At 43.5% G+C, this 23,113-nt stretch overlaps 3 protein-coding genes across 3 annotated transcripts; 1 reads left to right on the top strand and 2 right to left on the bottom strand.

Annotated features, from left to right (window-relative positions):
• Nucleotides 1-2,477: 2,477 nt before the first annotated feature.
• On the bottom strand, nt 2,478-14,123 carry lrfn5b (leucine rich repeat and fibronectin type III domain containing 5b). The gene is made up of 6 exons (XM_026342219.1): nt 13,469-14,123; nt 7,571-8,487; nt 6,580-6,754; nt 5,511-5,844; nt 4,313-4,613; nt 2,478-4,178 (listed from the first exon to the last, which is right to left on the bottom strand). The coding sequence occupies exons 2-6, from the start codon at nt 8,459-8,461 to the stop codon at nt 3,483-3,485; spliced, it is 2,397 nt and encodes a 798-aa protein (XP_026198004.1). The 5' UTR covers nt 8,462-8,487; nt 13,469-14,123; the 3' UTR covers nt 2,478-3,482.
• Nucleotides 14,124-14,795: 672 nt separating this feature from the next.
• LOC113149508 (sterile alpha motif domain-containing protein 15) lies at nt 14,796-16,710 on the bottom strand. Its single transcript, XM_026341675.1, has 3 exons — nt 16,466-16,710; nt 16,250-16,348; nt 14,796-15,348 (listed from the first exon to the last, which is right to left on the bottom strand). The coding sequence occupies exons 1-3, from the start codon at nt 16,535-16,537 to the stop codon at nt 15,175-15,177; spliced, it is 345 nt and encodes a 114-aa protein (XP_026197460.1). The 5' UTR covers nt 16,538-16,710; the 3' UTR covers nt 14,796-15,174.
• A 236-nt stretch (nt 16,711-16,946) lies between these two features.
• LOC113149773 (methylmalonate-semialdehyde dehydrogenase [acylating], mitochondrial-like) lies at nt 16,947-23,038 on the top strand. The gene is made up of 12 exons (XM_026342042.1): nt 16,947-17,107; nt 17,387-17,428; nt 18,002-18,076; nt 18,474-18,635; nt 18,769-18,847; nt 19,749-20,051; nt 20,281-20,402; nt 20,688-20,877; nt 20,973-21,154; nt 21,417-21,596; nt 21,977-22,075; nt 22,157-23,038. The coding sequence occupies exons 1-12, from the start codon at nt 17,069-17,071 to the stop codon at nt 22,259-22,261; spliced, it is 1,578 nt and encodes a 525-aa protein (XP_026197827.1). The 5' UTR covers nt 16,947-17,068; the 3' UTR covers nt 22,262-23,038.
• The last annotated feature ends 75 nt before the right edge of the window (nt 23,039-23,113 follow it).

The following is a 23,113-nucleotide window of genomic DNA, read 5'->3' on the forward strand; positions in this document are numbered from 1 at the left end:
GTGTGTGTGCAATTAACATCGTAAAAGGACACTTGGCAGCAATAGTTATCAGCTGTAGTCACGAGTTTGACTAGACTGTAACAGTTGGTGCTGAGTAAACAAGGAAGTCTTTAGTTCAGATTTGACCATTTCAATTATCTCCCCCCTTGCCCAGACTGATGTATTCCCAGAAACAGTGATCACATTCACTATTAATGAGCCATGATGTTCATCCAGGACCCATTTACTCCTCTCAATAATGCATACTCTTTGGAATTGCCTGTGCATATTTTACACTGTGCCACCTCCCTTCTGTTTGCTCCCCCTTGATATGGATACCAGTGGTTACATTTGCTATCTGGCCCCTGGTTCTCTCCACATCTACTGCCAGGCACAGTGCTTGCCAGGGAAACACTGCCTCACATATGACTCTGACTAAGACTGCATGCTGAGATAATGAAACACAGAGCTGCAGCATACACAGCAAAAGACGCTAACACACTTGTTGAAGGACCTCAGTCTTCTTCGATTAAGGATCCCTATTACTCCCCTCTAACTGCGTTTCTAACAGGCTCTTTGGTTAGTTAAAATAAGCCCATCAGTCTATTTTAATAAGACAATTCACCACAAATTGGACACATCAATGTCCCAGTGAGATTTTGCCACATCATAATTGTCATTAAAACACAGACTAAACAGGAACTTGTCCTGTGGAAACCAACTCAAAGTCACACAAAGGAATGAAAAGCCCATTAGCAGTGACAGCAGAGAATTAATTTAATCAATGAAACAGGAACGCTGCTGTTGAGAAGGAGGAGGGTGGGGGGTGGGGGGCATCAAATCAATGATTCTGACAATCACTGTAACTCCAGTGGCATTTGAGCAGCATATCAAATCAGCCCGGACTGTGGGGGGACTGGGCAGTCTGTTTGTAGATGTTGGGTCAGACAGGTTCAGTTCTCAAGTGTGTCAGTGGACGCGTGGGTGGTGGTGGTGTAGGAGGGTTGGTGGGGGAGCATGGTGGGATTCTTGCAATCGAGAGGAATGAGTCAGCATGATGCAAGACACCAAGGCAGAAAGAAGGAGGGGCGAGGTGGGCTGGGGAGAGGGGCTTAGATGGTGGCAAGGGAGGAGGAAAACTAAACCAGGGCCAGGAAACACATTATAGGGGTTTGGAAAGCAGGTCAGGCTCGTGCAGCGTTCTGAAGGGGAGCGTGTGGTTCTGATCTGGCCGCAGGACTCACTCCACTCTGCTCGTTGCCAGACCTCCAGCAGAGGTCCATCACCCACACTCACCCCACCTCTGCCCCCCTTGCCTTTGTGAAGGTGCACTGAATACTGAAGAGCCAGAGGCTGCATGGCTGGCTTACAAAGGATGCTCTTTTTTTCTGTCTCCTGTGCTCCTCATTCAGTTTCGCCCTACATTGTTTCTCACTCTCAGCTCCCTGTGCCCTCTTCCTCTCGTCTCTTTTCCTCAGTCTCTGAGCTGTCTTTCTTTCTTCTCTGCACCTTTTGCTCTCTCTCTATTTCTTCATCCTCAACCCAGCCTCTCTGCCTCCCACCCTCCACTGTGTATTTGTTTCACAAAACCTTCTACCCCTCTCTGCTTCGCCTCTTCTCCACCCCCCGTTCTCTGTCTCTCTTTACCCAGAAATGCATCTATTATTAACATACACCTCTGGCTCTCTTGCCAAAGACCAAACCAAGGTTCAGGCCAAGCTTCTCAGCATTTTAATCACCCATAATGAGCAAGAAATAATGAATAAAGGTACTTGAATCCAGCGTGTTTGGGTGACAGCAATTCATTTATATCTTACATACAGCACTTGCAGCTCATCTTAACAGGTTTTCCCTGCATTATATTGTATATCTACCCAATATACTGAATCCTTCGTGAGGCATATCAGTGTGTGTATATAAAAATCAATCAGGCAGCATCTGACCACCAATATACACTGTGAATAAGAGATCATATTCCAACAGATAATGCATATCATGTCACGCCTCCTATCAGAGAGACATTACTGTAACTGTAGAGTCAGTCGTGCATGCATTCCCACTGCGGAGGTTGTGTTTAACCTCTCCTGTGGCAGGTTTCTGCAGTGGCTGCCATCCGAGGGCACAGGCACGGTGCTGTCAGATGAGCGTGGAGTTGCGCAGGCGAGAGTCCTCCCTGGTGACTAGCATGGCTTCGTTTCACAGTATGCTTCCCTCCTCTCTGTGAACAAACACAAGGGCTCAGGGCCAGGATCTGTCAGAGGTCCACCACTCGCTGAGAAGGGGGAATTATGTTGCAGCAAGATTGCTGAAACCTAAAATTTCATTAACACTTTAGCTTGTGAAGCTTGCAGAAATAAGGGATACAGCTATTGCTTTTTTTAAGAAAACAACTTTACAGCGCAATGATCCTGCCTCTGCTACTGACACTTCACGCAGTAATAAAAGTTGGGCGAATTGACAAGGCAAGCTGAAAATAAGATACATGTGAGTATGTCCCTTTTATCACTGGTTTATTTATACTGGTAAACATCAAACAGAAACAACAGCAAAATCAAGAGCTGACGTCCTCCCATACTTGCGATTATCGTTTCTCTTACATCGACAAGATAATTTACAGTGGTTGTCATTGGCGTGGCATAACGTCAGTAAGTAAAAAATATGTAAATGAACCTTTCCTCGGGACCTCATCCACATGTTATATCAGATTACTTCCCGAACCTGTCATGCTGTTGGTGTTGGTTCAGTTGTCACTCAAATCAGTCATGACAGGAATCCTATCAGAGCCGAGTCTTTATGCAATTATGTGATAAAAATGTATCGATTCAAACTGGAGGGCAGTATTAGGCTGAGTCGACTTGTGCCACAAAAATGCTGCATTGTGCTGGGCTGGGAGTGTCGATGGTGAAAAGACGGAGGGCTGTCTGTCTACTACATTCTGTTCCAACACCTCTGGGATGCAAAGCACATTCGTAAACTCTCCAAACCGTTGCCAAGGTAATTAAGACATGTCACTGTCTGTAGAGCTGGAGACAAGAATCATGTTTGAAGTCTACAGAGATTGTATCACTTTAACAGGCAATGAGACTGCAAGTAGTATTAATAACCCCACCCCCCACATTTCTTTTTCATTATACAGTATGTCCAGGTTACTGCATTCAATACCACATGAATACTTATGGTTGTATTGAGATATACAGTATCTCACACAACTAAACATTTTGTACAAGAAGTTGTTTATACACTGTTGTGCCTTTCATCAAAGTTTGGTCAAATGTCATTATAAAGAAGACTTTGATAGATTATAAGGTAGAAAACAAATGTAATGTGAAATGTTTTCCATAACCCTGTGCGCCTACTTTGCTCCCAAATATATGAGAGAAGCTTACAGGTCCCTCATTAAAGAGCACAAATGCTCAAAACAAGGCATAAAATCCCTGTCTGTCCCACAATGGGCCACAAATCCAAACCAACAAAACAAGGGAATGCAGGTCATAAACTCCAAATCATAAAGTGCTCTCCAGAAGCCACTCAGACCTGGAGAGTTTGTCCCTGGCCCGGCGTATATTTGTTGTGCTCTCAAGTTGTGGCAGCTCTCCACTCATCGACAAGCTGCGCTTGGAGCGTAGACTGGCCCCAGTTTTGGGGTAGGCCACATAGCAGCGCTCCCTATATGAGTCTGCGTTAAGGGAGTGCCTGCGGTTCACTCTCACTGCCCCTGCAGGCACAGTCATGTAATGTCGAGGGGCCTGGAGGGGCCGTGGACCCCGGGGTACGGATGTCCACTTGGTGGGCTGGCCAGGAACACCCAAAGCAACGGCAGTAGCTATTTTAACCTCTGATGAATTATTCCTGTTCATGTTATCAAGCTCGACATCTGCCTGGGCTTCAGCTCTGGGAGCCTCTGAGGGTTTTGGTGGAGCACTGGAACGTTTGGGCCTTGGAGCGCCTGGGGAGGCCGGGTGCCAGCTGTGGCTGGCAGCAGAGGTAGAGACAGTGCAGTCAGGGACTGATGGTTTGGTGGTGGCTACAACAACCGGTGGCCGATGCTTGGCTGGCTCTGGGGGCGGCAGGGCAACTCTGAGACAGTCCTTGTCATTCTTCTCTGGACGTAGAACCTGCTTGGAGAGGGACTTGGGAATCCCACAGCCCTGTAGCTGTCCATCGCTGCTCAGAGACCGAATATCCCCCATCTCTAGAGCCTGACATGACATTGGACAAATAGCAAACAAGAGAGGGAAGAATGAAACTAATTCTATTAGACACTCCTGTTCCAATATCAACAAAGATAATGAACAGGAAAAGAACAAAGCAGAGGGTACCATGCCAAACTGACCTTTTCTGTATCTCCTTGGTTACACACCCGGTAGCGCACAATGAGAAAGATGATAAAAGCGAGTACTGAGGCCACAATAATCCCTCCAATGACAACCACAATGGTGCCGCCAAGAAACTGGGACTGCATGAAATGGCATCTCAGGTACTGCGGTTCTGTGGTGAAGTGGACACAACCTATCACCCTGGTGGCGGTCAGGGATGTGACCTGGTCATCATAGATGGCCAACACACACAGGTCGTAGTGCGTACCAGCCGCCAGGTTGTTTACCAGGATGTTCTTACTGGTTGGGGGTATCATTCTGTGAAAAGAGGGAACAAAGCTTTGTGAGTACTGAAACATATTGGAGAGGGTTAAATGAAAGCAGACAGAAGCAAATCAGATTATCCATCTTTTTGTTTTGCAGGGATAAAATGACATGACAATCATTTATCTCTCAGGAGGCTATTTAAGATCTGTCTAGGCATAATGTTTTGTGACATTTGATTTATTCTCTCCAGCATCATCACTGATAAATGTTGCCTTCAGTAGCTAGGGATGCAGGATGCTTTTGTTTGTTCAAAAGGATCGCAAACGCAACTCTCTTATGTTTTCTGAATTTGGTAGGCGCCGCTAAACACCATATGTGATGCTGATTCTGAAGTTGGTTTGGAAAAAAGGGGTCTGTGTGACAATCGTATCGCAGTGATTAACTCTAAATACAGACTGAAGGAAGGCAGAGATGAAAGAATGCTGTGTACGCTGGTTTCTCAGAAGGGCATGTGCAAAGCCTCTGATGCTTTTTTGTAAAACACTGACTGACTACTCTTTCATCTTCCTATCAGTCCACAGCTTACTGCTGACATTCTGTTTTGATTTTGTTGATTAAGCATTATCAAGGTTTTGCAAATGATACACTCTGGCAAGAGGGGATTACGAGTCGAGGAATAAGAAGTCAGAAACAGTGCATAAGTCCGTCTTCCTGATAGGATTAATAGACACCACAAAAAATCATGTACACAACCAGGTCTAGTTCTTAATGACTAAATGTCTAAAGGGATTTAAGCATTCAAAGACGACTATGAAAGTAAAACAACGGTCATGGGATTGGAATATGGTTCTGGTGAGCTGATGTTTATTTGAATACCTTCAGATTCAGATATAAGCAGTGTTTATTTTGGTGTACATAAATTAAGAGCATTTTCGTATTTCTGCTCACCTGTATACCAATGAATCATCATAGGTGCCATTATATTGGATCTGGAACATGCGTATTCCAGGAATACTCCTCTGGAAGTTAAACTTGACCAGGGCAGAGGTCGACGTGGCCTCAGCAATTACTACTTTTTTCTCCTGACTTGTCTTTGCGTTCCCTAGAGGCACCCCTCCTGCCTCTGCCCCTGTCTTGGTCACCGTGGCTATATCAGATGATCCGGGGTCAGGCTCCTGCTCTGTGATTGTGCTGTTGGTAATATGAGGGAGTTTAGCAATAACCAGATCCACTGTCTGCTGGGCTTCGCCGGCTGGGTTAGAGGCCACGCAGGTGAAGGAGCCTGGAACACAAATCAGATTTTGCTCCATCTAATTTGTTATTGTTAAGTGCTATAGGCCATGCATGCATTCAAATTTAATTCTAACGAATTGTATTCAATCGTCAAAAGGCTAGTTTTAAATTTTGCTGAAGATTTGTTTTTGTATAGTTAGATGAGATCATTTATACAACGCTCATGTCTGCTGAGTACAGTACTGTACATACAGTAGCTAGAGAAAGGGGCTAATTAACTTAGCCACAGTAGCAAGCTGTGGTAAAGTATGACAGCAGCAGCTCTAAAGCGCATAATCATATGTTTTAGCTGCACATGGGGGAAAAAAGAAAAATAAATAAATAAATAAAATAACAAATGCTAGTATCATTGGAGTTTTGTCAGAACCTTAAGGTTCCTCCTGGCTAAGAAGTAGTCTCGCACATAGATAAACAGGTGAGGGAGCTTTAAAGGGGCTGCTTTCCAAAAAAAAAAAAGAGTACCATCTAACTGAAATGTGTAGATATGTGAAGTATACACAAAGGCGCAGACACATGATGGAAACTTCACCATCAAGGTGAAAAACTCCCTTTTCATTCTATTATGGCCTTTATCATTGCGCAAGCTCACACTCCTACACACTCGAAACGTTATCACCTTGTGTGTCTGCAAATACTTCAGTCCTATAGGCTCCTGCGTACACAAGCAAACAACAAATTTCGTTCTGTCAACAGCAAAAGCACAGCCACCGGGGTGTAAACAGACCAGAGTCCTTGACAGTGCTGATGAGGATGTCCAGTGTGCCGTCTGTGTGAACCACAGCCCTGGAGGAGTTGGACATAAGGCGTCCATCCGGGGCAATCCAGTGGATAATGGGGTCGGGGTCACCCCTGGCCTTACAACGTAGCGTCACACTTTGACCCTCCAAAGCTCGTAGCTCCTGAGGCAGAAAGAGATAAGGAAGTCAATGTGAGGACATTTGTTAAATGCAGACACACATTTATTAGATAATGCACAACATCCTAACACTGAAAAATACTTTAGACAAACACTAACAGTCTTTTGAGCTTTACCAAGACAGTCTGAATAATTGAGACATTATATGCAATGCTCTTTTGATGATTTGTTTTAAAAGCTTTATTCCCTGTAAATATAATCAACAATTGATCACTGTCAAAGTATTGAATTAGCATGATTATGAAGGCGAGCTAATCAATATGACAGTTCATTGCAGTATACATGGTAGAGTCAAAGTGAAAGATAATTTTCTCTGCAATTATGCAAAATAGGTGTGCTGAATATAAATTAGATTATATAGCTATAGTTATTTGGCAAGGATTTGATCAGATAATTTTGTTTAGATGCATGAATCAGGGGCTAAATCACTAAGCTCTCACTGTGTAATAAGAGCTTCACTGCAGATCCATCAAAAACCTGCAAATAGCTTTATTAAAATGATAACAGAAAATCCTGCTAAAGAACTTCTCTAAAAACTCTCCACAGGCCACAGTTTGATTACATTTTTTAAGTAAATCCCATGTACTTTACAATTTCCAGTTTGCTGTGTGGCCCAGATGAACCTGCAAGTCTAGTAAGACTCCTCTGGCTCACAAAGCTAATATTTGGTGTGACAGTCAAAGAAAGCACAAAGTGCCACCTTGGATTAACTGAGGCAGAATCCAATGTCTGGCTCAGACAGTGTAACAGTAGTGAGTGTTAAGTCTTAACAGTGCACAGCTCAATTCAAAGGTTATACCTGAGAGTGCCTGGTGATGAGAGGAGGCTCACAGAGGAACTCTTCCTCTGAAACAGTCCAGAAATAGCGTCCAGAGAGGTGCTGTGGTGAAGCACATGTCTCCAAATCATCCTCCCTACGCAACCTCCGCAGCCATAGCAGCTCACAGTTACACCTCAGAGGGTTCCCTCCGAAGCTCAACGCAAAAGACAAAGGCCCCATTATCCCAGAGGTAGCCAGGACCCCTGCCCTTTGGAAAACGGGGTCAGGAGGCAGCTTCTGCAGCTTGTTGGAGGTCACATCGAGCCTTTTGAGCTTCTGTAGCCCAGAGAAGGTGCCTTCTGGAATGTAACTGAGCATGTTGTGGTCCAAATTAAGGGTGTGGAGATTGGACATCCTCTGGATGGCCACCCATGGGGCACTTTCCAAGTTGTTGTAGGATAGGTCCAGCTCTTCCAGAGCTGTCAGATCATTGAAGGCTCCGATCTGGATGTGGGTTAGCTGGTTATTGTTCAAGATGAGGTGGTGCAGTTTGGACATGCCGCTGAAGGTGTCGTTGGTGATGTGGGTTAGCCGGTTACTGTCGAGATGTAGGGCTCGTAGGTTCTCTAGGTCTTTGAAGGCATGAGGCGCGATGGCACCAATAGTGTTCCGAGAGAGCGTCAGATCTACCAGCTTGGTCATATTAGCAAAGTCTTTGCGTTTTATGCTGGTTACAAAGTTATCCCCAAGACGCATCTCCACTGTGTGTCTGTCGATGTTTGGGGGCACAAACAGCAGCCCCTTCTTGTCACACAAAGTTGCCAGGTTGGGGTTAAGCACCTGGCAGACACAGCGTTTGGGGCAGATTTGAACTTTATGGGCCTTCACAGCCACACCAAGCACTATCAGGTAAACCAGGAGAGACTCCATTTGGCTTTTCAGTCAGGTTCATACACCTGAAAAAGACGAAAAAGGAAAGGGTAATTTATGAAATTGTATGATCTTTATCTTGCTGCATGTGTGTCACACGTGCATTGAAAAAATCCCTCTTTTTCTGGAATCCTGTTCTGTATACCTAAAGCTTTTCCACCAAATTTGAATCACTGTCCTTTGCAGCTCACAGCTAAGATTAGCAGAGTCTAAATTCTGAGCAGGAAGCTAAGTGAGTGAATGCCTGAACAAACAATAAATGCTGTGCAATTAGACATGAAACTAATTAGTCACCTGCAGATTTGAGAGTGAAACATCCCCAGTAATCTTGTGTGATATTTGTGACAGCTCTTTTTCTTAGCCTTTGCTCCCTTGCTCATTCTTTTTTGATATGATAATGCCAGTCCTTTTATGTTTGTGTACAGAAGGATGAAAGTCTAGACTGGCAGTCCATGGTCTCATCAGAATTAGACGGATATCTTCCAGGATCACACGGCCAATAGGAAGGGATGATTGGGCCCAGTGCCTTACTGAGGATGTGCTATGCCTTTCTATTGATTTTCTCTCTGCTGCTACTCTTACTTATGACACAACTGAGATGGGGGATAAGGAGGGATCCATTTGATGAATCCTGAGACCATGTCAGGGATATAGCATGTCATAAAACTAAGAAAGTGGAGATCAAATCACAGTTCTGCAGGTGCACAATGCAATGTCCCAAAGCAAGATTGACATTAGCTGAGATTGTATTTAGAACTCAAATTTAGTGTCATTTTGGTTGAAAATGCAATGTTCACCCCATTGAGTGTCCCCTTACAGAGAGGAACACTAATACAGTCAAGCACAGAGAACAAGAGATCCAATCCCACAACTGTAGTAAAAATCCAAAGGCTAACCTTTAAGTAATGAAGAAAATGGCAAATGATGTAAGATTATAGCTTTCTGTGGTTTGCTGGTAATGCCTCTATTGTCCATGGTGGGTCTTGGAGAGCGTGCATACTGTAGAAATCTAGCATTCAACCTAGTACCTTCTTTGGTTCAGACGCTTCTCTTGCACCAGAGTTGTGACACATATTACATGGTGTAATGACCTTGACAGTTGGAGTATGAGGAACATATAAGAGAGACAATACCACAGAAAGTATTAGACAGGACAGGAGTGTTACGCTGTCATGTGGGAGCATGTTTTTCACTTGAGAATGGGAGTGGGGGCATCCACTGAAAATGGTTACGCTTTGACAGCTGGGTAGAATGTATCACAGCCTGACAAGGAGACAGGCGAGAGGTCACTTTAAAGTGACTCATAATAGCAAGGGGAGGGATGATATTGTTGGAAGAAGAACACTGGGTGTGACATTATCATGAATATTGCTGATCGAGCAGCAATACATCAATGTCCCTCTTGGCCCACTTTTACAATGGCCAACACAAGAACCCCGATTGTAGTCTGAGGTGCAGTGGTGCAAAGATCTGCTGCTGAGAAACAGTCTGTGGAGTCATTATATTATCATGACTCTTTGCTGCAAAGCTGTGTGTGGCAGTTTTCAAGTACCTGTGTGGAAAGTTTCTATCTACTTTTCTTTGGGTGTGCATGTGTATCCGAGGTTAGCCTGCAAAACTTAAGGTGTTCATGTTGGTGTGCCTACCACCTTTTGTTCTGACTCTGAATGGCACAGCCTCTGGATGTGCAATGAGGTGGAGAGGACCTGCTACTTCCAGACTCAAATGGCACTGAAGACGTGATATTGATTCACTCTGTGGAGATTGGGCTTTTTTCCATTGCTGAAAACTCAGCCAAACGTGAAGAGAATGGTTGCAACGGTAATCCCTACAGAATTCATTCTGTGAGGACAAAAGGACAGCCCCTCGCTGCTGAGATGGGGCAGGAAATATCTGTAGCCGTCTCCCTAATTTGCATTTAATTATGGGTGTTCCAGGGAGATTTGCATAACAGGTTGCACTCATCAGGTACATGAACAAATAAGTAGATAATCAATCAATGCATTCATCAATCATGCACTTCATCTTTTAAATGTCACACCCATTATCCTCCAGGTTGGGCTGTTCATTCTGGTGAGGTGACTTGGGAGGGCCACAAGTAAACAAGAAATCAGATTCTACTGATGCATTAAGCATAATCCTCTTCTTAGTCAATCAAATTTTCGTTTACTACCTCTGAGCAGGTCTTATCACCCTCAGAGAACAGAACAGACTGACAGCACACTCCCACACACGCACACCAGTGGGTGGATTTGTGCCTAATAGAGGTACCACACTACACAACAACCCCCAGCTATTGAGACAGACGTTCATGTGCAGCAGCAGCAGCAGCAGCAGTAGCAGCAGCAGCCGTGTACTGTAGGAAAGGGTATCTATGGTGTCCCTGGGGCAGCATTCGCCAAGAACAGCCTTATGCAGCATACTGCATGCCAATTGGCCAGTGAGGTCATGGGGGATATTTTTTCAGATGGTCTAACTTATGCTGTAGCTCATGTGAGTGAATCCACATCTGGGTAGGGTACCAGGGAAAGCATCCCGCAAGATGACGTTAATGAGAGGAAGTCTGCTAGGTATGCCTCGACCAAAGTTTAGACAGTGGCAGCATCTCGGCAGTGTCTTACCTGGGTTACTCAGGGAAAGGCAGCTGGACGTGCGCTAGTGCCAAAAATAAACTCTGTTGTGTCAAGGAGGTAAACTGATGCTGCAACATGAGGGTAAAATGGTATCGACGAAGCAGTGAAATAGGTCCTCTGCCTGCTTTATGGGACCAAATGGAGCTTGTGCAGCTGCTGAAGTGGATCATATTTTGACTGAGCTGGTAGAAATTCTATTGTGTCGGGTAAATGCTCATGTAGCTCGAGTCCAAACATCCTGACCAAACATTGATGCTGCTATGGACCGTTTAACTAACACATCTGTGTTTGTGAATGTGGGTATGTGCTGTGACATCCTTTTCCTACAGTCTGCCAATGTTAGAATGGGATAGCTCTTGGGTGACAGCCTTGATGCCATGGCAACACAGAAAACGTCAGTTTTGGTAGAGATGCAATCAGTGGCTCATTTTCAGATCACCTAATAATATTTAGAACAAAGAGTCTTCTCTGGAAGGAAGGACCTCAAGGTTCTGGTTGAAGGCCGGAGCAGATCCATTGTAACATTTATGACATTGCATTGTGAGACGAGACTGTAAACTCAGCTAATCTTGTAATGGATTCATATTTTGGAGACTGAATTATTACCCAGACTTGCGTGTGATAAAAACCTAAATTATTTTTTTTGTCAGAAAAGCTTTTGTGTGAATGTGTGTGTGTGTGTGTGTGTGCATGTGTGCCGGGGGGATGGCATACTAAGTAGACCCCACTGCATCAATAGAAGCGCTGTTCGTCAGCATTTACAACTCCCCCTTGTAGTGTTTTACTTCACACGGCATCACAGGAAATTTCGTGCTACCTTGATATGCTGGATATCTCATGACTGAAGCGCAAGTCCGACAAATAAACAACAATTGCACAGAAACGCACAAAACACTTCAGTGTAGCTGCTGTCTCTTACTGAAGCAGGAGACAAATTTAAATGCTGATCACTGACTTTGGATCTTAATTCTGGCACTGTTGTGATGTGCCCTGATGTGAGGGGCTTATGACCTGGGATTTTCTTCTGGAAGGAGGAGATGCAGAACACCACCTCTGAATATCAATATGGCCTCCTCCCACAGCATGGGGCCGCAGGTCTATAGATTCTTAAGTATACCAATTCCCAGGTGGAATTTCAGGTACAGGTAATATAGGAAAAAGCCAAAATCCCTGCCTTTCTCTGTGATATACTCTGCTCTATTACAAGGGTTTGTGTTCACGTCTAAATGTCAGGAACACGCATAGCCTAAATAAAATCCATGACCAGTACCTATTCTCTCATTTCCCCCTTGTTCAAAGACCCCCAAGATCATATGTTTTCTACCTTACACAGCAACCAAAAGGCTAAATTATGTATAATCTTCTCTCTCTTATTGTGTTGTGTAATCAAAAAGGAGCAGCCATACGCACACACACAACATGTGCACCAGGTGTGTGTGCGTGTGTGTCAAATAATCTCAGTGTTTCATATCTTAATGGAAGCACTTCTTCAGCAAAAATAAAACCTTATTTTGTGGTGAGTTAAAAAATTGGGTCAGCGAACGTGGAGCTGGTGTGCAGAGCAGCCTCGGTGCTGGGGAACCACATATCACTTCTCTGCTATCAGTGAAAGGTAGCAGCATATAAGCCTCATCACTGAGTGCATAAACATAGCCGTAAGAGCAAATAGAAGCAGCAAAATGAGGTGTGGGCCTGGTTTCACTGGTGTAGCAGTTACAATGGAGCCTCAGGCACTCATGAATAATAAGATATGTGATAACTAACACTCGGCATAATACAGGACCATTATGCCTCATCTTTTATATAAATCTCTAACACCATATTTTCCCTGGTTTTCAATAGTCACCTGACAACATGTCCCCCTGCCCACTCACTCATCCTATTAAATCAGTCCATTTTATTATTAGGCTAATATAGATTTGATCTCAGCACAGACCAGCAGATAGGCTATCACTGGTCCTCTGTGCTGATAAAACACACAGTCAAACACAGCTCCCATTTGAAAGCAATCTCATCCTGCACGCATCCTGAATAATGGGCACATTAAGACACGATTCTCGGTTTCACCTGTGGGAGAAAAAAAACAAAACAAAAGAACAACAACACAGAATTCAGCCAAGTGGATACTAAAAATAAAGAATCTGACGGCGGTCTTTGGCAAATGAGCTGGTTTTTGTGACCTTGCGGTACAGTTCCTGGGCTGGTGAGTTACAGCCACAACACCTGTCACAGGGGAGAACCTGAACCCTTTCAGATGGGTCCTGAGAGAACTACTTCAAGTCAATGCTGCGTCTCTTGAAAGGCAGTTCCCCGAGAGTTCAGGGGCTACAATTCACATCATCATCATTTCTTGCCTATGTAATAGTGAATTTACCTTGCAGATGAAACATGGATTCAAGTCAGAGGAGGGTGGGTTTGAGCTTATCTCTGCTGAAGAGGGCTGTGAGCATACTGAGAGTGGCTTTCCTAAAATGGGACCGACGGTGCCTCCTAGACAAATTCAGGTGTCCCGAAACACGCGTCTTGGCTCCTACAACATGTGACGGCCTGCGAAACCAGTGATGTCCTTCAAGAAATCCATAACCAGCAGGTGGGCTAAAGGACGACTCCTCCGCGATCCGCTCCCACCGGAGGAATGAAACTCGGATTTGTCCTTTTTGGTGGAAAAATGCTGGGAAACGCAACGTGAAGGGTCCCAGTGTGGCTCCGAGGCTGCAGCTGTGAGGGATCGCCTCTACTGCGCATCCGCCTGTATGCACCTCCAGAAGAGAAAACGCCTTTGTAGCGACAGGCTGCTCTAATAACTACAGCGCTGTGAGTGACTGGTGCTGTGCTGAATCCAGCCAGATGTTCGACTCGCTTTCACGGGGTTTTGTTGGCGACGCAGGGCTCAGTGCGACTTAATCCAGATTGACTGAAAGGTTGCTGCCATAATACACCCCCCCTTTCTGCCCCCGGACTACTGTCAACCACCGACCCGGCTCCATTTCTGACCAGAGGTGCTGTGCTCGGAATGGTAATCGGTGCGCTGCGAGCTGCACAGAGACCATTTGTGTGCACAGACAGATGCAGTGCCTCCTAGCCTATCTCACAGGCAGGCATCATAATTTATTCATGTAGGTTGAACTCTACTGCATGGAAATGCAGCAAGCCTATAATATTCACTAAGAATTCAATTAAACAATAAAATAAAAATAAAAGAGGTTTGTAAAACCAGGTGTAGTCACACATGAACCAGACCATCACCAATAAAGGTCTAATTAAGAATCTTGCTGAAAATCTATCCAAATGCTTCAGATAAAACATTTGCTGTTCAGTACAACCTGGATAAAGCCAAGTTTAGTATAGGCTACAGCTGCTTTATATTCCTGCATGTATTACATAGATTACTGGCAAGAAAGTGTCGAGTTGGCAGAAACTGAAAGCCCTGGCTCCCTGTGGGTCTGCTTGGCACTGGACCCACCACTATCTGATGCAATGATCCTATGGCCTTTTGTGCAAGTTGGCAAAGTAGCCTAAACGTGCATACGTCTCTATACAGGGGTTGTGGACTCGCAGACTCAGTGTTTTTTCTTTTTCTTTTTTATCCCCAAGAACAATGACCTATACTGCTCCTGGGGCCTCTTAGCACTTTGAAAGGAGTTGTTTGTTGTCATCCAAAGAGTCACCAAGAGGTTTATTACATTAGAACAATAGCTCCATCCAGTTACAACGCAACTTAAAATCAATAGCAATGGTTATAGTCAATATTAAAAGTATTTATGCCACTGTATGTGTGTGCTGTGTGCAACATGTATGGAAAACTCCCTTCAGATAATCATTTCAGAACTAATTATCAAACTGAATACATGCTGGGAACCAACACACACACAAAAAAACTCTTATTCACCAGCCACAACAACATACAAGCATTTTGCTGGTGGGAAGTGTTAATGACAAGGCCTGCACATGACCTGTTCTGAATGTCTCATCTGAGTCATCGCGACCAGGCAGTTGGCAATAAGAAATGACACTGACATGTCTCGTTTTTTTTGTTGTGCTGCTTTACTGTTGTGATTCATGTCGGACTCTCTCTCTCTCTCACTGACGCATGTCATCCAGGAAATGCTGATAGGTGAGGCTGTCCGCCCGTTCACCTGTCCGACTCTTCTTCTCCAAGAACAGGCCCGCGCTGTCCCTGCGAGGTTCAGCGATGCTGTGACTCCACAGTGCCTCTGTGATCCCCAGTAGCTTACGCACATGAGCAGAGATGACCTGCAGGGTGCACAGCAGGGTTGTGTCTTTGATAAGGTGTGCATTTATATTTTCTCACTCACTGTAAACCTACTGAGAGTGAGAGCGTATTATCTTTCAAAGAGAACTCACCAAGATTGTGGCATCATGAAACGAAAAGGTTCAAGGGGTTAAACCAATATAAATCTCAACTAAACAATATATAGACAGTTCTTTGTCTAGCTCAAGATTCTGTGCATTTACGTTCACCAAGAGAAGCCAATTCCTTTTTTTTTTTTGTTTGATGCTGCTATACTGAAGCAGAACTGAACCCATAAAGGTGCTTTTAGCCAATTTAGTTGTGACCTCAGGGAGAGAGCAGCTGCTTTAACTGCAAAAGCATGCTTGTGATACAGCTGATCTGGGGTGTTTGCTGGCAGGTTACAAAGCACAACTTTAATTGGATGTCACACTGTTCAAAGAAAAAGTGTGCAAGTTCCAAATGGGATGTGCAGCTGATGGTACGAGATGAGACGGACTGCATACCAGTTTTCTGGTGTTTAAAGTCCACTTAAAACATACTGGAGGCACATTAGGAATACAATTAAAGATACAGCTCTGCCTAACTGTCTGATTGCTTTTTTAAACCATGACAAAAGTTGCTGAGCTGAACCTAAAAAGCTTGAAAAAGCTTAATGTGTTTAGCCTATTATGAGAATTAATTATGACATTTTGAATCAATTAAGGCAAAGTCATTAAAAGGAGAATGCTTTCGAACCAGATGGTTAGAGTATATGCAGTGCAGCACTTTAAGAAGGCCATCATTATCAGGCTGTGGAAACTTCTTTGAACACTGTGTGACTCTGCATCTGTGATATGCAAACAACTGTCCACAGTAAGAGCTATATTTGCTGCAGGCCAGAACAAAGGTATTTTTAGATACCTGCATGTCTGTAAAGTCTGTGATCCCAAGTCTTGGTAAGTAGACGCAGTTTACATATATGAGCTTTCTTCCAGTAATTTGGTTGTCCGTGAAACATGCCTGCGACAAAAATAAATAACACGGTCAGAGCTTTGAGAAGTGAAATGTCATCTCGGAGGCTGACAGGCACTTACTCAATGTCAATATCTCTGTTGAGCAAGCTGAATGTTTACCTACTTTGTATTGTGGAAATCCTAAAGACTCAATCCATCCTGCAACATCCTCACAACTCCACTGTAGGAACGCCATGTTGCCTCCGAGCGCGTTGCCATGGAAACTGTTACCTGTTGCGAGATGCTAATATTAGTGTTCTTCATCCAACCGAAGTTAATGTCAGTTCATTCATAAACTTTTAAATATTGTTAAAAGGCCGTGTGCGGCAATGTGGCCACATTTTGACACCACAGACAAACAATGTCTCTTAAAGCTCAACAAAGTAAATATAAAGGGCTGCCCATAGAAACAGCCAATCATGTTCTTGTAATTTAGGGCGGCTGGTTTATTGCGCGAAGTGATTGGCTTTCAAAGTGGGTCTGTCCCGCCCACACCGGAAGGAAACCGAACAGGGCGCTCTAAGCAGTTTTCACAGATTAACAGATCATCTGCGTCGCTGGTTGTCAGCGGCGCTCACGCCGGCGATGTTTTGTAGATCGCGTAAAGCGCAGCGTTTAGTTCCACCGCTGTGTATGCAACATTTAAGCTAGCTCTCTCTGCACTCCGGTGCCTTGTGGGTCGGTTGAAGGGCTTCGGAGCAGTATTAGAGAAACTTGACTTTTCACAATGGCAGCAGTTCTCCGGTGGACTTTGCTAAGCAAAAAGGTAAAGCGAGTTCATGCTAACGTTTGACCGAGCAGTTAGCCTCGTTTTACTACTGCAGCTCATGTGTAGCTAGCTTTACGTCTCACTTGCTAACCGAGGCATTGCAATAAGTTGCACACGCTCCAAACTGTTCACTCCTCCCCCTGTAAGTGTTTAATATCATATGGCAATTTAAGTAGGGGAGGTAAGGACAGGACACGCTTTTACTCATTAGACCTCAGACAATGACTTGAATGAGATTTGAAGTCTAGCAGTGCTGTGGTGTTTTATTTCTTGCAGGTTCCCTTCCAGCTGGGTCGCATGTGTTACTCCTCCTCAGTGGTAAGAGCTTTCAATCACCAGCATTCATAACTCAGAAATGAATTAATGTTCAGGCAAGGTTTTCGAGGAAGGATTGGTTGACCCATATTTTACAATGGGTCTTTAAGGTGTATGTATTTTAAAGCACAAAACCATATCAAAAACACACTCAAAAACCAAGGGTGTAACAGGAAAGATATTAGTCCTTCAAGCGACAATGGTTTTCATTATCAGTTCAGGTCAATGTGTGTGAGAGGAGATAACAAAAAGATGTTTATCAAAGCTGATGTCTTCAAATGTCTTTTGTAATCAATGTGCAGGACACGTGCATATCTTCCAGATGCCTTTTAATTGTATCACGTTTCCAGTACTTAAATATTAGATATTCAAAAACTTCTTAGAATTAGTACTGTATATGTTGGGGGTTGGGACATAAGTTATTAAAATAGCATCTTTCTGAATCAGCAATACTTGAAAATGAGCCAGTAACACAAAACAGTGTAAATGTTGTGATGGATAGATGTCCTCAGTGAACTTGCTAATGATGATACCAGGAAGGAAGATATTTAATCATATGTTTCTGTGATCCTCTAGCCCACCACCAAGCTGTTCATTGATGGCAAGTTTGTTGAGTCCAGCACGTCTGAATGGCTTGACATTCACAATCCTGTAAGTACTCAAAGATACATTACACCCAGCCAGCACAGAGGATGCAGTAATAAGATCTGTACTGAAAGCTGGCAGCAAATGTCCAGTGCAACTTTATAGTAATAACTTGTGAACATTGGAGAGGGAAATATGTCTTGATTTGCCAATTTCTAATAGCCTAATTTGTAAAGCGAGAGAAGTCAGAGCCTGCTCTCCACAGCCAGACCTGTTTCCTATCTTCCAAAATGATTTTTTTTGCTGGTGTGTAGTTCATCAAATGTGATTCTCCAGCAATGAGTGAGGAGTGATTATGACAAGCATGTCATCTACCTTCATCATCATGACAGTGAACAAAGTAATACTTTAGCAGTAATACTAAATAATGATGCCCCCTGTCATGCACGGACTCTCTTCTTAGGCCACTAATGAGGTAGTGGGGCGTGTCCCCAAGGCGACCCAGGAGGAGATGGTGGCAGCTGTAGACTCATGCTCCAGAGCCTTCCAGTCGTGGTCCGAGACCTCCATCCTGAGCAGGCAGCAGATCTTCCTGCGCTACCAACAGCTCATCAAGGACAACATTGTAGGGAAATCTGTGCCTTGCTGACATGCTTATTTCAAATATCTGACGTTAGAGAGAAATGACAGCATGTTTTGCTTTTAAAGAAAATGCTAATGTCTGAATCCTGTCGTCTGTTTGTCCTCTAATATTTCAGAAAGAATTGGCTAAATTAATCACGTTGGAGCAGGGCAAAACTCTGGCTGATGCAGAGGGAGATGTATTTAGAGGACTGCGTAAGTAATGCACTGGGGTTTTGATATTCTGATTGTATTGGAGGGCTGGTGACTATATAGAAAAATCAAATTGCCCTGTTGAAACTGTTGTATCTGTATCTCCTGATGAGATGTTCTTAGCTTTGACAGTCCTTGATACCTAGACCTGGGTGAAAGTTTAATACTAAGTGACGGTAGTGGGTCTGTTATTTCCAGTGTAACCAAACACTCTGTGGAAAAGTGACTTTCACTTTTAAATTACATTAAGTTTTTAAAGTGTTACCAAAACAAGGGTTAAGGTAACAGCATTATATTGCTCAGTCCTGATGTTAAATTGTGACTACCTTGTTTATTTTTCTGCTTTTCTGCAAAACACTCTGCAGCTTCGTCTTTTCAGGTGTTTGCTATATCCAGTTCCCCTTATTTAGGTGTGCTCGTTTACTTTGGCAGACTTGCAGAAACTACAATTATGTTCAGATATATTAAAGAGCCAATAAATTAAGCGGTTTCTTTATTGTTACAAGATAGGGCTGCCAAAGTATCTTTTGTATTTGATACAATTCCCAGTTTTGGGATACCCAAATTATTCTGGCATGCTAGCTTATAATTTAGCTGAAAGACAGAGTATGTCTGTAGGTGTGCTGCCAGTCGTGGAGACTTCCTACAATGTTGGGATGTTTTTCAAGTTCTGCTGCAGTTTATTTATAGAGAAAATAAATCACTTAACCGTGTTTATTAAGTAAGAGGCTTAGAAAGAACATAGAAGTTCTAAGTGCACAATTTATTCTCATGTAGGAATTATTTTTATCATCTTAAATAACTAATATTTCCACCTAGATAAATCTAATATTTCAGATCTATTTATCTCTCGACTTTTCTATGGGTTGACTTCCTTTCCTTTCTTTCACTTCTCCTGCCCCAGAGGTCGTTGAACACGCCTGCAGCATTACATCCCTCATGTTGGGGGAAACCTTACCCTCCATCACCAAGGATATGGACACTTACACCTACCGCCTGCCCATCGGAGTGTGTGCTGGTATCGCCCCGTTTAACTTCCCTGCTATGATTCCTCTTTGGATGTTCCCTGTCGGCATGGTGTGTGGCAACACCTACCTGATGAAGCCCTCTGAGCGGGTCCCAGGATGCACCATGCTCTTAGCTAAATTGCTTCAGGATGCCGGGGCGCCAGATGGTACCCTTAACATAATCCACGGCCAGCATGCAGGTGTGTGTGTGTTTGTCTCCTTGTTCATTCAGAAGCACATGATAGGTGGTGGTGGTCAAGGATGATTCAAACACTAATCGTATACTTCCCGGCAATATGTAGCTAGGAGTTTTTGAGTCAAAAGAATTTGATTCTCTGAATCTACGGCCCTTTTGCCCCTATATTCTGACTTAAAGGTGCAGTACAGATGGAGAGAGGGTTTACATTATCCATTTGTATTTTTGTGTAGCGGTCAACTTCATCTGTGACCACCCAGCCATCAAGGCCATCAGCTTTGTGGGCTCCAACCAGGCTGGAGAGTACATCTATGAGCGGGGCTCCAAGAATGGCAAGAGAGTGCAGTCCAACATGGTACACCAGGACTTGCAGTGCTTATTTAAACAGACTTTTCACAGATTTTTACACTGGTCTTATATTGAACTTGTTATTTTTTGTGATAACCCATGTAATAAACACTATTGCTACTGTTACCAGCAGAAACATATGGAGCAATCACTGTTACCATGACAACAGCGCAGCGCTTAGCCGTCAGTCATTTATATACGTAACAAGTGATTAGCACTGTGCTACCCCTGATGTCCTACAGTCTACTGGAGAGAAACTCTTCAGAGTGACATCTTTCATTTTACATTTAAGGGTGCCAAGAACCACGGTGTGGTGATGCCTGATGCCAATAAGGAGAACACCATCAACCAGCTGGTGGGTGCTGCTTTTGGAGCAGCTGGCCAGCGCTGTATGGCTCTCTCCACTGCTGTTTTTGTTGGGGAGTCTCGTGAATGGCTCCCAGAGCTGGTGGAGCGCTCCAAGTCGCTACGTGTAAATGCAGGTAACTTCATTAGTACATGTTGGTGTAAAGAAAGATCGATTATGTTCTAAATCTGCCCTCGCTCAATGTTAATTATACATGTATGTGTCCTGAAGGTGATCAGCCTGGGGCAGATGTGGGTCCTCTGATCTCCCCTGAAGCCAAAGCCAGGGTGGAGTCTTTGATCCAGAGTGGAGTAGATGAGGGTGCCAAGCTCCTGCTGGATGGAAGAAATGTTAATGTTAAAGGATATGAAAATGGAAACTTTGTAGGACCCACAATTCTTGCAAATGTTACGGTGAGATGAGAACTGGAAGACAATAGGTTGAAAATTTACCTTTTAAGTATGAAGTCTCAGACATGGTACATCTTAAAATAAAAAATGGCTATAAGTGTTACTAAAAGCACTTATGACCTTTTCCTTGTCTTCTCCAGGTATTTATATAACATACCATTTATGTGTTATATTGTATTATGTTAAACGTACTGTTAATAATGTCTTGTGGAGTTTTTTTTACTGTGTGTGGTGAAATTCTGAAACTCAGTTTTGGTCTTTCCAGCCGGACATGAAGTGTTACAGAGAAGAGATCTTTGGACCGGTGCTTGTCGTCCTGGAGGCTGACAGTCTTGATGAAGCCATTTCTGTAGTCAACAAAAACCCCTACGGCAACGGCACTGCCATCTTCACCACCAATGGTGCCGCAGCACGCAAATACACACATGCAGTGGATGTAGGCCAGGTGAGAGATACTTTTACAGTGTATGTTTAAAGCTTTAGGTCTTCAAAATAGAGATGGTAAAGATAGTTCTTTAAAAATAGATGGGTTTTAATATTGGGATGGAAACTGGTCATCATGAGTGTTATATTGGCTCTCAGTAAGACATTAGTGTGAAACTTTGATGAGTTAACAGCTCTGTGTAGGAGGTTTAGATGAGAGGAAACAGAAACCGGTATTCATGTGAAGTGGGAATATTCCTGGAATGATGGCTTGAAGAGGTCATTCTGAAGAATTTATGAAGCTTGCAACATGACATAGGTCATGTATGTGCAGAAATAGTGGTTTACAAACCTTTAAGCACTACTTGCTACTGCTTATGTATGATGTTTGTCTTTGTACAGATTGGTGTGAATGTCCCCATCCCTGTGCCCCTCCCCATGTTCTCCTTCACTGGCTCTAGAGGTTCATTTAGAGGAGACACCAACTTCTATGGCAAACAGGCAAGTTAACACAAACCGTGTATAATGTATGTAAAGTGAGAGCTAGAAAATGTGACCAGCTGTTACCTCTTTACCCACCAGGGCATCCAGTTCTACACTCAGATCAAAACGGTGACATCACAATGGAAGGCTGAGGACGCCACCCTGACGAGCCCGGCTGTTACCATGCCGACCATGGGACGCTAAGCTAAATCAACACTCCGTCCATCGTTAGCTTCACTGACTTCTCAATGCCTAGAAGAAGCTCAAGGAGGGATAAGGGGGAGAAGGCCACACGTCCATTTTAACTGTTGAGAAATATTCACACTGGTTTATTAGTAGTTAGTGATTAAGCTTTAAACATATTGGACATGTTGCACGCGCACACACACACTACAAACCTCATTTAGTGAATGGTGCAATGGCATTTTTTCATGTCATTGTATTTTTGTGTATGTTTGTTCAAGTTCATATCCTGTGCTAACCTGGTGGATCATTTTCACGATCCTGTGAATGCTCTAAAATTGCACATTAAAACCTAAAAAAAGCAATGAAAAGGCTTAGGGGTTCACAACGACAGTTTTTATACTTTTAATATAACAAATGCTACATGGAAAAAAAGGACACACTCATGTTACTCCACATAAACTGAAATAATGGTTGCTGCTCTAGATGCATAATATATCCTGTTATGTACCTTCCAGTAGTAGAATAACTGATGACTGTTCAATGCACAGTTTTGAATTGTCAGAGCAATACTTTCTGGTCATGAAGTTAAATGCATTTTTTTTCATATTCTTCAAACAACATTATGATGACATCCTCTGAATATATACAGTTAATAGATGTGCTGTAGTTACAGTATGTAGTAGTGGAACTCTTTTCACCCAGAGTATTTAAGCCACTTCAAACATCCCCTTGACTCCTGTCTTAGGTCTTGTGACTGAAGATTAAGATATAAGGATATTTGAGTCTGTAACTGACTTTTTGAATAAAAAGAATGAAATATGACTGGTTTCAGTTCATGCTGTCTGGAGGCTGGTTTATGTTTGTGGTCTC

This window comes from Anabas testudineus, chromosome 24, assembly GCF_900324465.2.
Source record: "Anabas testudineus chromosome 24, fAnaTes1.2, whole genome shotgun sequence".
Lineage (NCBI taxonomy): Eukaryota > Metazoa > Chordata > Actinopteri > Anabantiformes > Anabantidae > Anabas > Anabas testudineus.

Excerpts from the sequence above, each read along its gene's own strand:
- lrfn5b (XM_026342219.1), bottom strand. The coding sequence starts at position 8,461 with ATGGAGTCTCTCCTGGTTTACCTGATAGTGCTTGGTGTGGCTGTGAAG. Across the intron at positions 6,755-7,570 it reads TCATCACCAGGCACTCTCAG|GAGCTACGAGCTTTGGAGGG; the intron begins GTATAACCTTTG and ends TTTCTGCCTCAG. Across the intron at positions 5,845-6,579 it reads CAGCACTGTCAAGGACTCTG|GCTCCTTCACCTGCGTGGCC; the intron begins GTCTGTTTACAC and ends TTTGTGTTCCAG.
- LOC113149508 (XM_026341675.1), bottom strand. The coding sequence starts at position 16,537 with ATGGCGTTCCTACAGTGGAGTTGTGAGGATGTTGCAGGATGGATTGAG. Across the intron at positions 16,349-16,465 it reads TAGGATTTCCACAATACAAA|GCATGTTTCACGGACAACCA; the intron begins GTAGGTAAACAT and ends TTTTTGTCGCAG. Across the intron at positions 15,349-16,249 it reads CAGACTTTACAGACATGCAG|GTCATCTCTGCTCATGTGCG; the intron begins GTATCTAAAAAT and ends TGCACCCTGCAG.
- LOC113149773 (XM_026342042.1), top strand. The coding sequence starts at position 17,069 with ATGGCAGCAGTTCTCCGGTGGACTTTGCTAAGCAAAAAG. Across the intron at positions 20,403-20,687 it reads AGAGAGTGCAGTCCAACATG|GGTGCCAAGAACCACGGTGT; the intron begins GTACACCAGGAC and ends TTTACATTTAAG. Across the intron at positions 20,878-20,972 it reads GTCGCTACGTGTAAATGCAG|GTGATCAGCCTGGGGCAGAT; the intron begins GTAACTTCATTA and ends TGTGTCCTGAAG.